The sequence below is a fragment of the Planococcus citri genome, chromosome 2, assembly GCF_950023065.1.
Source record: "Planococcus citri chromosome 2, ihPlaCitr1.1, whole genome shotgun sequence".
Taxonomy (NCBI): Eukaryota; Metazoa; Arthropoda; class Insecta; order Hemiptera; family Pseudococcidae; genus Planococcus; species Planococcus citri.
Genome location: NC_088678.1, coordinates 67,367,650 through 67,385,566, shown reverse-complemented (window position 1 = coordinate 67,385,566; position 17,917 = coordinate 67,367,650). Strand labels below are relative to the sequence as shown.

At 35.6% G+C, this 17,917-nt stretch overlaps 1 protein-coding gene across 1 annotated transcript; it reads left to right on the top strand.

Moving 5' to 3' along the window:
* The first annotated feature begins 2,732 nt into the window (after window positions 1-2,732).
* Window positions 2,733-17,772, top strand: LOC135837305 (uncharacterized). Its single transcript, XM_065352530.1, has 4 exons — window positions 2,733-2,804; window positions 14,427-14,506; window positions 14,921-15,048; window positions 16,323-17,772. Exons 2-4 carry the CDS (start codon window positions 14,428-14,430, stop codon window positions 16,962-16,964), a joined length of 849 nt encoding a protein of 282 aa, XP_065208602.1. The 5' UTR covers window positions 2,733-2,804; window position 14,427; the 3' UTR covers window positions 16,965-17,772.
* Window positions 17,773-17,917: the final 145 nt, after the last annotated feature.

The following is a 17,917-nucleotide window of genomic DNA, read 5'->3' as shown; positions in this document are numbered from 1 at the left end:
GTCCTACGAAAAAAAAGTTTAAATGAAAATTGTTCCTTAACAGTTTCCTCTACAACGCGGTCATCTTTAATTTTGTCCGGAACAACCATTGAGCTTAAAAGCTCAAAAAAGCGTTCTAAAAATCATTTTTTGTAAATTTTCTGCCAAAATTTACAAAGCTATATTAAAAAGTATATTATTAACAAAAAGTGTTTAGAATTAAATTTCCTTTCAGAAGACCCGTATCACAACCAATTTCCTCACCTCCTCCTCGATTCCATAGAATCCACGTCAAGAACAGGTGGTCAAAATTTGAAACCCCTACGAGGAGTGGTTGAAATTTTCAATTTTTTAAAAAATGTTGACCCCGAAATTCAGACAAGATTTTTGGGATTTTGAAAAAAGGTAACTTATCATGAGACCAAACCACAATGGGATTGAAATTTCACGAGAAATTCAAGTACATATTTCAAAAAAAGTTTTCTTTGAGCATTTCTGAAGAATTTTGAGATGAAAATTAGGTTATGATTTTCGAAAAAGATGTCATACAACCAATTTTAAATGGATTAAAATTTCACGAAAAATTCAAATATTTCGACGAGAATGTTTCTAGATCATTTTTGAATAATTTTGAAACCAAAACTGGATCATGATATTCGAAATTTTCCAAAAATACGTCATACAGCCCATCAAAATGCGTTAAAATTTCCACAGAAAACCAAAATTCTCCAACAATACTTTTTTTTGAGCACTTTTGAACAATTATTGTTGCATAGAATTGGACACAACTTTGTTACATTTTCGAATACTGAGCCAAACCCGCAACTTGAGCCGATACTAATTAATATTCAACTGAAACTGAGATCGAATTCACCTTTTTGTCGTGTTATGAACTTTTGAAAGTTCAATTTTGAAAAAGCCAAAAAATTTCAGACTTGATCAACAAGTACATACATCAAGATTAATCGCTGATATTACGATCAAGTAGGTACCATATCGTGATAATTTCAAAAGAACGTGAGACACTAAACACGATTAAATTCAGCAGGCTTTTAATTTTATAATCCAATACAGCATTCTGGGTCCAACTCCAACCAAAATGAATCTTTACAGCATAAATAAGATTATAATTTTCATCTTGATTCAACAAAAAGGTATTTATGTACAACAAACGCTTCATTATTTCATTGAGATAAAAAATTAGATAGATAGACATTTATATGAACGTAGACTAGGTGTAAGGTATAGGTTCTCAAGTCTACACTAAACACAACACCGATCTCTCAATTAACATTCAATTTCGTCCACCAAACCACAGATTTTTCATCAACGCAAGAAATCCATTTAGAAAACGACTTGACAAAACACATAGACGAATGGGTCACCAGCATATTCTCAATTAGTGGCAACGATGGAGTCCATATCATCACCCAAATGATAGGCTGTACACCGAAAGAATTCGAGTACAATATCACTAATCATGTAAATCATTCCCAAACTAAATTCCTGTTCCAGAGGATTCACATAACGTTGAAAGGAGAATCAGAGCAAATCGAATTCGATCTTACACAAATTCACTGGAACTTTGATGAGAATAAAACAGTAGGTACTTATATTAATAAGTTAGGAAACGTTTTAAAATCTGTGTCAGTCTACGTACTCGTACTTCTAGATTCAATGCATTTCTCATGATTTAGGTATTACACAGAATTTCGTGTTCCTCGAGATCCGCATAAAAATACAGGCTGGGATTGCAATAGCCAAAGCACAACCCAGGGGCAAGAGATGTTCTTCCATGAATGATTGCATATGCTGGTGCTCTTTTGAAAATTTTACGATAAGTGCTATTGGAACACGTGTCAAAGATGACCAAATGAAAGTCTCGTACAATACTACATACGTACAGCAGTTTCGGTATCACGGTAAGAAGACAAATTACAAATTGATTTGAAACCACAATACCTACTTCACTTACCCAACATTAAAATTATTATAATCTAATTTCAGGATCTACGTACATTCAATCAAATTTCCATGAACGAGAATAAAAAGCTAGTACAAGAAATCACTCCAGCTATGCAAATGGTACTGGAACAAAACCTGAACAACAACGTGAAATTTATCCCCGAATTCGGTAAAATTTTCCAAACATACGAAGATCCCAGAAAAAAAATAATTTCAGCACATCCGCATTTCTCGAGCAACCCACAACAATGCAACTACCTCATTCAGGAGATTCCCTTTCTCGGTTTTATTTTAAAAAGCATCGTTATCAGAGGAATCTCAAATTGAGAACATCAAACGTGTCTGATTGGGAAACGGTAAAAAAATCTTATAGAGGATGGATCCCATTAAATGATGACGAAGTCATAACGAGATAGTATTTCCATAATTATGCATCACTTGGAAAGAATTCACTGCCAAACTAAGCTGAAAATGTTTCCAATAAAACCTTAAATAATGCAAATAGTCGCATGAGAACCCATAGTACGTCAATACGACGCGAGTTACGTAATACTGAACACGGAAAGAACGTCTCAAATCATTTCCTGTTTATTTTGTTCTGAAAAACAAATGAAAGAACCAGAAGTCTAGTTATTGTATTTGTAAGCTTTCTTCGTGTTTTCGAAAAATAATCCACAAATTTAACAGAAAATATCAACATTGGCGCATGATTAAATGCTATAAAAGCGTAGATTTCATAAATGCAGAAATATAGTATACCTACGAGCAGTAGTGTGAACCGTGAATCGTTTATTTAAGTGCTTTGCGAGGGTATACGCGTCCACAGTCGTTTACGAGCCTTTATTCGTAGCTGTGTACAGGTAAACTAAATTATATGTACATTATAGATACACGAAAAAAAAAAGTATAGGTAATTTTTATTATTTTAGCACAATAACCGGATCCCATTCGAAAATACAGTAGAATTTATTTTAGAACTTGGTATTTTCAACTGGTCACACAAATTATTTTTAATGTGATAGCATGGTAAAAATTATTCCTCCATAATGACTTTTACTGTACCATGATAGTAAAAATTACACGAACCAATAATGTAAAAATTAATGTGTGGTGAAGAAAAAAATACTCCTCTTGAAGTAATTTTTACTATTTGAAAAGTAAAAATTATTCTATCGTAATAATTTTTACTGTATTTTAATAGTAAAAATTACTCAAACCAATTGTGTAAAGATTAACAGGCGTTGAAGTAAAAAATGTTCGTTTTGAGGTAATTTTTACTGTTTGAGAAATAAAAAGTACTTGTGGTGAGGTAATTTTTACTTTGGAGCAATGATATCAATTTTCAAAATGAAATTTTAAAAAATTAAAATAAAGGGGTAGGGTTACGCTGTTTTGAATTTTTTTTGCACCATTGGTTAGTACTCGATGTGGAGGACTTTTTACAATTTTAATCTCTTACGAAAATTTCCTAATCTAATGACCTAACGGGGAATCGAACCTGGTACCTTACGTTTTCCTTACTACCTAACTTAACTACTCTGCTATGACCACGCTACTAATAAACGAGGATTAAAAGAATATATTTGTTTGCAAACGCGTGGTGCTATTTCAAATCACGTTACTGTTTATTGCGTGCAGTTTGATTGGATAGCGCTTTTTCACATGTTTGTGTGTGTATTTTCTGTGTTTCCGGTATATCGTACAAAATTTCAAGGTCTAAAGTGCGTTTTTCGATTTTTGGTGAATTTTTGAAAATCGAATTTAGGCCAAAAGTGAGAGAAAAAAATCAAAATTTTACCAAATTGACCAAGAAAGCTGAAATTTGGGATATACCCTATTTTCGACATGCCAAATCGATTGGAGACGGTTTCAACCCGTTTTGAGCAGTTCTGGAGCCTCCAGCAGGTTTTTGAAACTCGAAATTCCAACTGTTTGAAAATTCCTGAAGCCTTTAGCAGATTTTTGAAACTTTAAATTTTCACAAAATTTCATCAAATAGAGATGGAAAGCTGAAATTTACTCTACACTCCAATTTTAACACCCTCTGAAAACGACTTCTGGTGGATTTCAAGTCATTTTACAGCCTCCAACGACTTTTTTTAACATTACTGGAGCCTCCAGTAGATTTTTTAAACTTGAAATTTCCTCAAAATTTTATCAAACCAAGATGGAGAGTCGAAATTCATTCTGCAAACTAATTTCAATACGCTACGAAGTTGACTGCTGGTGAATTTCAAGTCATTTTAGAGCCTCCAACGACTGTTTTGAACATTACTGGAGCCTCCAGTAGATTTTTGAAGATTGAAATTTCCCCAAAATTTTATCAAACCAAGATGGAGAGTCGAAATTCCATTCTGCAAACTAATTTCAATGCGCTACGAAGTTGACTGCTGGTGAATTTCAAGTCGTTTTGGAGCCTCCAGCAACTTTTTGAAAGGTTGTATGACGTTTTTTTGGAAAATTGAAATTTCAAAATCATTTGAAACCATCATGTAATCTGCGAAGTAAATTTCAGCTTGCCAACTCCATTTGATAATTTAATGTTGGGGAAATTTCAAGTTCCAAAAATCTACTGGAGGTTCCAGTAATTTTCAAAAAAGTCGCTGGATGCCCTAAAATTACTTGAACCCACCTGAAGTCGTCTTCAGAGGGTGTTAAAATTGGAGTGTAGAGTAAATTTCAGCTTTACATATCCATTTGATGAAATTTTGTGAAAATTTAAAGTTTCAAAAATCTGCTGGAGGCTCCAGTAATTTTCAAAAAAAGTCGCTGGAGGCCCTAAAATTACTTGAACCCACCTGAAGTCGTCTTGAGAGGGTGTTAAAATTGGAGTGTAGAGTAAATTTCATCTTTCCATATCCATTATTTGATGAAATTTTGTGAAAATTCAAAGTTTCAAAAATCTGCTGGAGGCTCCAGAACTGCTCAAAACGGCTTGAAACCGTTTCCAATCGATTTGGAAGGTCGAAAATAGGGTATATCCCAAATTTCAGCTTTCTTGGTCAATTTGGTGAAATTTTGATTTTTTCCCTAATTTTTAGCCTAAATTCAATTTTCAAAAATTCACCAAAAATCGAAAAACGCACTTTGGACCTTGAAATTTTGACAGGTGATAAATTTTTGCATGATCTTTCGATCTACCTTTGTAAAGTTTGAAAAAGTTCGTGCAAGTCCTATGTTAAAACGCAAAATCTGCGATTTCGGCTGACCTGTCAATCAAAATGGCCGCCATTTTGTAAGTAAGGCCAACTTTTTTTTTTTGGCAAGTTTGCTTTAAAATGTTCCTCAGGATGTCCCCTTTAAGAAAAAAGTAGTCCCGGAGGATCGGCGGGGGGGGGGGGTGCAATTACTCCTATTGTCATATGCCGGACTATTAATATTGACACAGTAATTCATGTTTTCCATGTAGTAAGAATTACTTTCACAATGCGTGATATTTACTTAGAAATAATAGTAAAAATTAATTTTATAACTGAGTAATTTTTACTTGGGCAGAATAGTGAAACTTTACTATCCGTGAATAGTAAAAATTACCGTTACAATCGCAACAGATAATACCACCTGGTGCAGTACTTTTTATTCAATCATACAATTTTATTTTTTACCAGAACAGAATAGTAAAAATTTACCATCCGTAAATAGTAAAAATTACATTGAATTTTGTGGAAAAAAATACTATACAGAAAAGTAATTTTTACTTTCATCACGAATTGAACCACACGTTGAGTGATTTTTACTATGAGATTAGTAAATTTTACTATGAGGTTTGTAAATTCTACCTAATTTTGGGTAAAATATATTTTTTGGCGGACATTTATTATTTTTTAATAGGTAATTTATGTTAAAATTTTTTTCCGTGTAGGTTATCTATGCATACTAACTTAGTGCAGATATGGAAAACATTGTTCTGAAGCTTCCCACGAATTTTTTCTTTCACTCACTTCAAATCCAAAATTCCACAAAGCGTTTATTTCCAAAAAAATTCAAATACCTATGTCATCAAAGTAATACGCTAAAATTCTTTTTATTGTATTCATTATACTTACCCTTAAATTCATTTGATATGTAAACAACTATGGGTCTTGGTCTGGGTTTGGGTCGTAATCGTAGTAGGTACCTAGTCTTGCGCCGTTCTGAAACTTTCGGCGGATTTTTTCGAATTCTTTTTCAATTGATAATTATTTCTTCCTCGAAAAGGGTGTCTCAAAAAATGTTAAATTTGAATCAGCAAAAACACGTGAGTCGTGAACTTGATAATAAATTTCATTTGAGATTTTTCACTCAATTTTCTACCTGAGTCAGTGTTGGCCGTCAACTAAAAATTTGACATAGTTGACGTCAACTTGGCGTCAACTATGTCAAGTCAAAAAACCATAGTTGACATGTCAACATATTTTTATGTGTCAACTACGTCAAATTCATTATTATTACAAAAAAAACATTGTAAATTTGCCAGTTTTATTAAAAATTCGAAAAATTTGGAAATTTCTACATGACAACATGAGAATGAAACAAGAAATCAAAATCAGAAATTGAAAATAAAAATATAAATTGTTGACATCATGAGTGGCTGGAGGAAATCTGATTTTTAAAAATGAATTTTGATTGGCCAATTCATTTGACATAGTTGACGTAGTTGACATGTCAACTATGTCAAATGTCAACTATTCTATTTGACGCGTAAAGGTACATATTTCAAATCAATTTCCCGAATTCCCCATCGCTACAATTTCATAAAGTTTTCAATAAATTTTCAGAATTTTGCATTGCTGCTGTGTTAGGAAATTTGCAATCAATTTTTAGAATTCACATTGCATCTAAATAGTCAAATTTTGAATAATTTTTCAGAATTCTTATTGTCTTTAAATTAAAAAATTTCAAATTCAATTTTCAAGTTCATATTGTCCACAAATTGTAAAACGTTTACACAATTTTTGGAATTCACATTGCCTCCAATTTTTCAGAATTCTCATCTTCTTCATAAATATTACAATACTTATTTCATATAATTTTCAAGTTCACATTATCTGCAACTTACAGAACTTTTAATCAATTTTTGGAATTCTCAGCGTCTCTAAATACAAATTTTCATATTATTTTTTTTTAGAATTTCCATTGTCTTCAAATTTATAAATTTTCAAACCAATTTTCAGAACTTGCTTTTTATTCTAAATTAAGAATTGAATCTTATAAAATATATTAAGAATTTGAATTGCCTCTAAATTACACGAAAAAAATATGAGTAATTTTTACAAAAAAATTCAACTAAATACTGGTATTTAGCACAATTAAGTACCAGATCCCATTCAATAATTTTTACTGTAATTGTATAGTAAAAATTATCATTTTAATAAATTTTGCTATAGGTACCAATAGTAAAAATCATTTTGTTTTAATAATTTTTACTAAATCATGATAATAAAAATTACATGCGTATTGTTTCAATTGTACAAAAATAAAATTAGTTTAATTACTCATTTTGAAGTAATTTTTAAATCATAAGTAAAAAGTTAAAAATTATTCATGTCAAGGTAATTCTTACTATACTTATGGCTATAGGTAGACAAAAAATTAGTGAAATGAATTTTTAGTAAGCAAATGATATCATAATTCATAACTCACTTTCAGCATTATTTTTGCCTCATTATCATGTACTATAGTCCAGGAAAATTAGATGAAAAAAAAGTGTCATTGGGAAAAATGGGGGAGAAAGCTGAATTTTGGTATACTGGTCCATTTTTTTGTGCTGAACACGAATCCGATGAGTCCCCGGTCGTCCCTGGTGTGCGTTCTCCCCTATTGTGGATCTAAGCCCCCCAAAACCAGTTTTTTGCAATTTTCTCCCCCGCATTGCATTTTATCGAGAAATAGGTGGTCGGATAAGAATCTACGTCAAATTTCCGATCTAGTGATATATCAACTTTCTTTCTACCCCCAAGGGGGGTGGAACCACAACCATTCAAAAAAGGGGGTTCCCCAAAAAATACATAAGGGCTGTAGGCGCCTAAGAGGGGTGAAATGGTCCCCAAAAGCGTTTAACATGAAAGGTGGGTACCATAGAGAAACCTCTGCGCAAAAAATTTCAGATCCACACCCCCTACCCTTTTTGCGGAGCCCCCCTTTTTGAAATTTCAGTAGCACTTTTCTCAGCCCCATTTCAACCGATTTTGAAAATTTTTCTGGAAGTTATGTATATCCTTGATAGGTATTCACACAAAAATTTTCAACCCCCTCCCCTCAAATTTACCCCTCAAAATGGCGTTTTTTTCATTTTTTTATGCCTATTAACAATCAAGATTGCGAGGTACAATTTTGTAAACACGGTTTTTGGATGTATTTTTGGCCCCCAAACATCATATACTATATTAGAAATTTTTGCTGTGGTGCGCCGTGGTGAAAACTTGGAATAATGTATCGTAGGGGGGTGGGGGGTGAAATGGGAATTTTGAAAAAAATAACTATCAATGAGTAGGGTATCGTTTTCATATGATTCGATACCGCTGAGCACGAATATGACCTCAGATTTTCTGCTACACTCACCTACCCCTCTCCAGAGCCCCTCAGCCCCCCTCAATTTTCACGATTTTCGAAATAAAGTTATTTTCGTGATGTTGGTGTCGTTTTCATATGATTCGATACCGCTGAGCACGAATATGACCTCTGATTTTCTGCTACACTCACCTACCTCTCTCCAGAGCCCCTCAGCTCCCTCAATTTTCACGATTTTCGAAATATAGTTGTTTTGATGATGTTGGTGTCGTTTTCATATAATTCGATACCGCTGAGCACGAATATGACCTCTGATTTTCTGCTACAATCACTTACCCCTCTCCAGAGCCCCTCAGTCCCCTCAATTTTCACGATTTTCGAAATAAAGTTATTTTCGTGATGTTGGTGTCGTTTTCATATGATTCGATACCGCTGAGCACGAATATGACCTCTGATTTTCTGCTACAATCACTTACACCTCTCCAGAGCCCCTCAGCTCCCTCAATTTTCACAATTTTCGAAATAAAGTTATTTTCGTGATGTTGGTTTCATTGCTATGGGAAAATTACATAAGTTCATTGTTATTGTACATAAAATTTCTCGTAGAATCAGCTACAGCACATGGCTCCCCCTCGAGGGGGGTGGACCCTTCAATTTTTTTCCACGCAGAAAACGCAACAAATCTGTATGTGTACTGGACTGTATATAGGTCTGCGGAGCATATGTGGCATAATAATTATTCATGATAACTGTAACTTGAGTATGTATGAGTATGTATTTTATAATTCAATGACTACCTACATAAAAAATCACAAGAAAAAAATATGGTAACGAGACCACAGTGCAGTACACATACAGATTTGTTGCGTTTTCTGCGTGAAAAAAAATTGAAGGATCCACCCCCCCTCGAGGGGAGCTGATTCTACGAGAAATTTTATGTACAATAACATTGAACTTATGTAATTTTCCCATAGCAATGAAACCAACATCACGAAAATAACTTTATTTCGAAAATTGTGAAAATTGAGGGAGCTGAGGGGCTCTGGAGAGAGGTAGGTGAGTGTAGCAGAAAATCAGAGGTCATATTCGTGCTCAGCGGTATCGAATCATATGAAAACGACACCAACATCACGAAAATAACTTTATTTCGAAAATCGTGAAAATTGAGGGGGGCTGAGGGGCTCTGGAGAGGGGTAGGTGAGTGTAGCAGAAAATCTGAGGTCATATTCGTGCTCAGCGGTATCGAATCATATGAAAACGATACCGTACACATTGATAGTTATTTTTTTCAAAATTCCCATTTCACCCCCCACCCCCCTACGATACATTATTCCAAGTTTTCATCACGGCGCACCACAGCAAAAATTTCTAATATAGTATATGATGTTTCGTCGTCGTCGTCGTTTCCTTATAAGCGGTAGGCCTATTGGCCTGTCTGCTGCGGTGTGGAACCTGTTGAGGATGAGCCTGAGGTATCCGTGAGTTTCCTCCTTGGTCTCCCTCTGCTTCTCTTCCCCGTTGGTGTATATTGGAGGACCTGTTTTGGTGATCTTGTTTCCTCCATCCTTTTGACATGATTTCTCCAATCTTTCCTATACTGTTTTATCTTCTTCATGACTGGCTTCACTCCGAGATCTGCTGTTATTTTCTCGGATGGGACTCTGTCTCTGAGAGTCACCCCTGCCGTTCTCCTCATTCTCTTTCGTTTGCGTGCGTTTTTATTTTAACCAGGGGTTCACCTCCGCCTGGGATCCCATTGTTCCATCCGTTTCTTCTTGTTTGTGTTTTTTGAGTAAGGTAGATTTTCGTCTGGCTTGGTTACCAGCCATGCCAGATATATCACGGTGATAGGGCTGCTATCTAGGCCTCCGCGCTTGCCTGGTCCTCTTTTAGTCGCCTTTTACGACAGGCAGAGGGTACCATAGGGATATTCTTGACCCGTCCCTACACGGGGGGTATATGATGTTTGGGGGCCAAAAATACATCCAAAAAACGTGTTTACAAAATTGTACCTCGCAATCTTGATTGTTAATAGGCATAAAAAAATGAAAAAAACGCCATTTTGAGGGGTAAATTTGAGGGGAGGGGGTTGAAAATTTTTGTGTGAATACCTATCAAGGATATACATAACTTCCAGAAAAATTTTCAAAATCGGTTGAAATGGGGCTGAGAAAAGTGCTACTGAAATTTCAAAAAGGGGGGCTCCGCAAAAAGGGTAGGGGGTGTGGATCTGAAATTTTTTGCGCAGAGGTTTCTCTATGGTACCCACCTTTCATGTTAAACGCTTTTGGGGACCATTTCACCCCTCTTAGGCGCCTACAGCCCTTATGTATTTTTTGGGGAACCCCCTTTTTTGAATGGTTGTGGTTCCACCCCCCTTGGGGGTAGAAAGAAAGTTGATATATCACTAGATCGGAAATTTGACGTAGATTCTTATCCGACCACCTATTTCTCGATAAAATGCAATGCGGGGGAGAAAATTGCAAAAAACTGGTTTTGGGGGGCTTAGATCCACAATAGGGGAGAACGCACACCAGGGACGACCGGGGACTCATCGGATTCGTGTTCAGCACAAAAAAATGGACCAGTATACCAAAATTCAGCTTTCTCCCCCATTTTTCCCAATGGAATACTATTTTTCCTGGACTAATTTACCTATCCAATTTTCCTACGAAAAATCTGTCACCTACCTACTTACCTCACGGGGATTCGAACCTGGGTCCCTAAATTTCCTATTCCTACCTACATGCCCTATCCATTCGACTACGAGTTCACATGGTGGATTAGGGCATTAAAAGAATATATTTGAGGAGCTGAGAATCAAAACTCACATTTGCCACCATAAACGATTTTGAGAAAAACGCGAAAAACTGAGTTAGTAGTGTTGCCAGTTGAAAAAACTTATAATACCAAAATGAATCATTAGATAGCGCTACTAGAACACGATTCCCTGTGTTGACTGATTTTCACCTAGCTCCCTTCTGCTTTAATATCCAGACAAAGAATGGCAAATGTGAGTTTTGACTCCAAGATTTGCAATCAAATTTTTTTTCACTGTTTTAATTACGACGATAGGGAAAAGTTTGATAACAAGCTAAATTTTGGTACACGGGGGTTTTTTGATACGCTGAACACGAATTTGGGGTGTCCAGGTGAATCCGGTGTACGCTTCCCCCTTTTTTGTGGACCTTAAGCCCCCAAATTTGTTTTTCTGCGTTCAAGTCCGAAAATATGCAATTTTATGCAAGATTTATGTTTTTTGGGTCGCAGAATACGAATTTGACCATCGACCTTGCAGCTTATTCAGTTCGCTTTATGTTCACTTCTTAATAGACCAACTGTGCAATGGTAATGAAATGGCACCAACATCTCACCACTACTAACACAAAGTGTAATGTACTGGCTTTGGGAATGGAAATGGTCATGCGCCGGTTACCCTAGGTTACCCGCTCGGAGTGAGGGGAAGATAACCAACACAACAACATCAACTACAACGACAAACCTCTTCTTCACAAGTCACGCATGCGCACTTCCATTCCCAAAGCCAGTACATTAGACTTCGTGTAAAACTTTGTGTTAGTAGTGGTGAGATGTTGGTGCCATTTCGTTACGTTGTATTCCATATACACAGTTGGTCTATTAGAGGAGACGACGATATTATTTACAAGGTCGATGAATTTGACAATATTTTTTTTGTAGGGGTGGGGGATGAGGGGGTTAGGGGGGCGAGAAATTCAAAATTTGACTATAATGATGTGTGTTATGTCGAAATGTATGTTTTTGAGGGTGTAGATCACGAATTTGACAATATTTTTTTCGTAGGGGTCAATGGTGGGGGCTGAGGGGTGAAAATGGTTAAAAATTCAAAATTTGACTATAATGATGTGTGACATGTCGAAATGTATGTTTTCGTGGTTGTAGATCACGAATTTGACAATATTTTTTTCGTAAGGGTTGATGGTGGGGGATGAAGGGGGTGAAAAATTCAAAATTTGACCATAATGATGTGTGATATGTCGAAATGTATGTTTTTGAGGGTGTAGATCACGAATTTGACAATATTTTTTTCGTAGGGGTGAATTGTGGGGGATGAAGGGGGTGAAAACGGTGAAAAATTCAAAATTTGACCATAATGATGTGTGATATGTCAAAATGTATGTTTTTGAAGGTGTAGAAAAAGTGAAGGGTGGGGGATGGAGAATTTTCTATTGGAGAGCCGTCAAAGTCCCTGGAAGAAAAAATTTGTAACATTTAAACAAAATTCACCATGATTTTTCACTATAATTGACTGTTGTCGTCGCCGGGGCATTCGGGGGCAAAAATGTCAAATGACATCTTGAAATACACTATCTGAAGTACTAGCCCCTGGGATTTCCCGTTCATCTACGTGCAAAAATTTGTTCTATATTCCTATTTATGTAGCAGAATAGGCAAAACACGGAGTTTTAACGTAAATTAAACCTCTATAATGACTTTATAACAACTAAAATCGAGTAAATTGATGAAAATTACTCACTTTCAGTTGAATTATTCATACTTGGTACATTTCGACATATTACACATCATTATAGTCAAATTTTGAATTGTTCACCGTTTTCACCCCTTCATCCCCCACAATTCACCCTTACGAAAAAAATATTGTCAAATTCGTGATCTACACCCTCAAAAACATACATTTCGACATATCACACATCATTATGGTCAAATTTTGAATTTTTCACCCCCTTCATCCCCCACCATCAACCCTTACGAAAAAAATATTGTCAAATTCGTGATCTACAACCACGAAAACATACATTTCGACATGTCACACATCATTATAGTCAAATTTTGAATTTTTAACCATTTTCACCCCTCAGCCCCCACTATTGACCCCTACGAAAAAAATATTGTCAAATTCGTGATCTACACCCTCAAAAACATACATTTCGACATATCACACATCATTATAGTCAAATTTTGAATTTCTCGCCCCCCTAACCCCCTCATCCCCCACCCCTACAAAAAAAATATTGTCAAATTCGTATTCTGCGACCCAAAAAACATAAATCTTGCATAAAATTGCCTATTTTCGGACTTGAACGCAAAAAAACAAATTTGGGGGCTTAAGGTCCACAAAAAAGGGGGAAGCGTACACCGGATTCACCTGGACATCCCAAATTCGTGATCAGCGTATCAAAAAACCCCCGTGTACCAAAATTCAGCTTGTTATCAAACTTTTCCCTATGGAATTTTGCAAACAAAACTAAGTTTTCATCAAAACTCACATTTGCCATTGGCAAATGTGAGTTTTGATTCTAACCCTTGGTTTTGAAGGTGAATTTCACACCAAAATGACTTTGATCCAAAAAAACCGAATACGTCACATTATAGAGTGTAAAACGGTATATCCAAATCTGCCATAAAACGGTATTTTTTTTTTTGGCAAATGTGAGTTTTGATTCTCAGCTCCTCATTTGTTGGGTAAACGCCCCACCAAACCACTCCCACTTGGAATATACAGCTAACAGATGAGGGGTGTAACAGGGTACAATGAGACAGCTGATTTGAAAAGCGGAGATGGAATAGACTGGGGGTATAGCAGGGTACAATGAGCGGCAGGTGTTCTACAAGTTCCCTTTTCCCTTTTTTAGGATTTAATGCATTAAAATAATGAACTAAAATTGCAATTACTCAGCAATTACCCATCCGAATTGAATGAAAATTAATCTATTCCCTCCGCCTTAATGATTCTCAAATGGTGTCCAATAGGTACAAAAAACGGTTGGATAGCTTAAGAGAACATTCATTGTAATTGAAATTTCAATTTCTCAAAGCGAAACCAATAGTGTGCTACGCACACTAAAAATGAAGATGCGGTGATCGTAGCGATCCCCGCGTATTTGCATCGTTGCCATCGTCCCTTCTCTCCTCCCTTTTGAACCAGTTCTCGTCATCAGCCCACTTAATAAGTACTAATTTGTCACTCGTATGTAATTCTTGCATTTTTTCAGAATGAAGCATGAACATTCTTCTGTGTTCTTTATAAGTTGCATGGCAGGAATTTTTAGTTTTCCAGTATTTCAACCATCAGGTAAGTTGTCTTTACAAAGGATTAGTAAACACTCATCTCGAAATCGCACTGGCCTTCTTATGGTCCCACCACTTAGGGTACATGGTACATGGCTGTGTTGTATCTGGTGAAGGAGGGAGGGATGTGGAGGCGGGAGAGAAAGGAATTGTTCGAGCCTGACATCGAACATAAATCGATTTTCGGTTCGCTTTGTTATTCTTCAACGTTTTCTCCTCTGCCTGCCTAACATCGTAATCCGTCACAATGTAAGTATTTATGCGGGATCTCGGACGTTTTTTTCAGCGTCATCAATTGCCAATCTGTGTGTCGTTTTTCGGACTGGTGCATTGAAATTTGTTTTGTCTGGTTTATTTGACACAGAGTATGTACATCACCTTCATCTGACGCATCATTCATTTTTTTCAATTATTCCAGATGTATGTGCAACAGTTGGTGATCTTTGGCCAAGCGAATCAGAAATGCAGAGAATACCTGAGAATGCCTACCTTGAACTTGTATGTTCTCACAATGATTTAAATGTGAGGATAGCATACGAGTATCCAGTAAGTAAAGTTTTGCTGAATTGTCAAACTCGTAGATACAGGTCTGCACCACTAATCCGTGCCACTGCCGTCGATAAATTGCTATGCCGCGGACTCGTCGCTGCCGAGTTATTTTCTGGTGGTGTGAAGCACTGAACTTAAGTTGTGCTCGCCAGCGCGCCAATTCACACCACCACCACAGACCAATTTCACTCGACACACCACCACCACCGCTATGTATGTTCACAATTCACAAGTGTGAATGCAGGATCAATTTTGGACTACTCGAATTATTCGCGAATAATTACTTAACTAAAAATTAATTAAATGAATAGATTCATTCGCGCATGATTCATCACCAATTAATAAATTTCTTCGTGTATAATTTACCAAAAATTAATCGAATAATTCGATTCGTTCGCGAATGATTTATCAACAATTGACTAATTTGTTCGTCGGTTCGTTCACGAAATGATTCACGAAAAATTAATACAATGAATAATTCATTAACAATTGTAGATTAATAAATTTGTCAATTTGTTCGTGAACGATTCACCAAAAATTAATTGAATAAATCGAGTCGTTCGCGGATGATTCACGAAAAATAATTAAATGAATAAAATAAATTGGGTACATGAAACGATTCGTTCGCGAACGAGTCACTCATACCAATCGATTCGTTCGCGAACGAGTCACTTATACGAATCAATTCGTTTGCGAACGAGTCACTGATACGAATCAATTCGTTCGCGAATAATTTAGTAACTATTGAATTGATTAACTCGTTCGCGAATGATTCACCAAGAAATCAATCGAATGATTCACTAAGAAATCAATCAATTTTTTACTAAATCGCCAATTGTTCGTAAATGATTCGATTCGATTGTAAACAGATCAATTGCTGTAAAAATGTTTCAAAAAAAGTGAATCAATTCGTTCGTAAAAAATTTTTATTTAAAGAAAAGTTGGTCTTCTCACGCTAAGTGCGTGGGTGTTTTTTGTTTGAGATGTAACTTCTCTAAAATCAGTATTGTTCAAGTATAAAGTCATCTCATATTTTTCAATAAATAATTTTTTAATTCATCTAACAACTGGTTGTAATAGGTGATTCCAAATTTTTCAACAAAACAAGGGAATTCTTTTTTGCTTTGACTTGAATTGCATAAAAAGTTGAGAAGAGTGAGGGTAAAGAGTAAGAGGGGCGCAATAGTGGGAGTAAATGGAATGTAAGAAGTATGTACCACTTTGAAAGCTGATTTCTCTTTGGAAGTACAACATGCAGTACTCTTTTGCAGATCCATAGCACCGTAGCTCAGAAATCCCGAATACAAGAAAAATCATGCGACAGAAACTCCCGGTCGGCGGTTTTAATTATTCCGGAAACAAAAATAAAGCACAGTGGTTCGTATTCCTGTCAAATTAACGATGGGGGGATCTGGGTAGAAATACAAAAAACCATTATCAATGTAGTATCGGAGGGAAACTACTCGTACAAGCACGATGTCAAGGGTCAACTTAATATAAAATGTTTTAATTCACAATGTTATTTCTCCATCGGTGACCAGCGAAATATAACGGACCCGCAGATTAATAACAGCTGCGACTGGGCATCTGAATGGGTCCATGGAGCATTAACATTATTAGCACTTGTATTATTTACAACAATAGGGAATTTTACAATGATGCGATTAGATGCAATGATTAAAAAACGTAAAGAACTGAGGAAAAGAAAAGAAATGCAAAAGCGAAAGGAATACTTGAGGAGAAATGCGGAAATGCAAAAGCAAAAGGTGTGCTTTGAAGCAGAAGGAGATGATGAAACACCAACAACACTAGAGCAAAAAGAAACAGGAGACTTAGACACCAAAACTATGATGTTAACTGCTTCCAAACAGGGAATTGAGAGCACCATCAGGGCTATCATTCATCAATCGTGAGCGAGCGAGCGCGTGTGCGTGTGTCTCTTGATAATTTTTCAACAAACAAAGCTAAGCTTGCAAAAATATTTTTCAATCATTCACTATCTGTACTTTATTTCGCTACTGTACTGTTGGCCAAAAATTCTTTCATTTGTGCCATTTTTGTTTTTATTGTTTTCAAATAAAATTTTGTATTGTAATCATAAGAATTTCATAATTAAATATATTTCGTAAAAATGGTTACACATGCGTTATCAATTCGAGGAGGGGGATCAAAAAAATATAATCACTGCATAATGCAGTTTGTTCAAGGTTCATTGAACCAAAAATCTCGAAAAATGTCGCACAATGAGGTGTAGGTAGTTGATTAAAGATCATGTCTCCTCCTTTCGAGTTGGAATGAAACTATTATAAAATTATTCAAAAACATCCTTATAACCTATCAGAAGGGTTAAAAATGTTTTTCGAGTATTTTTGAAGGGTTTTGATACCAAAACTATAGGTCATAATTTTTGAATTTTTTCAAGTGTCATGAAACGTATCAAAACATGGCTTAAAATTTAGCGAGAATTCGAATTTCGTATAAATGATTTTAAAGAATTAATTTCCTCATTCAATTTCAACACACTTTTACATGCTGCATACCCCTTCCACAATAGTTCCCAAAAATCAGACAAACTTAACACTGCAATTTCTCTAAAAAGCTCGAAAAAAGTTTGACAAAAGTATTTGATTTTCTACGTGAAATGCTGATACATTTTTAATCCATTTTAATCGGTCACAGTACGTAGGTACTTTTCAAAAAAAAAATTTTAGGTTTAAAATTATTTTTCAAATGCTCAAAAAAAATTTCGATGAAACTATTTTAATAAATCCCAGAATCCTGACCCAATTTTGGACTCAAAATTCTTTAAAAATGCTCAAAAAAAACATTTTCATGGAAATATTATTGAATTTCTTGCGACGTTTTA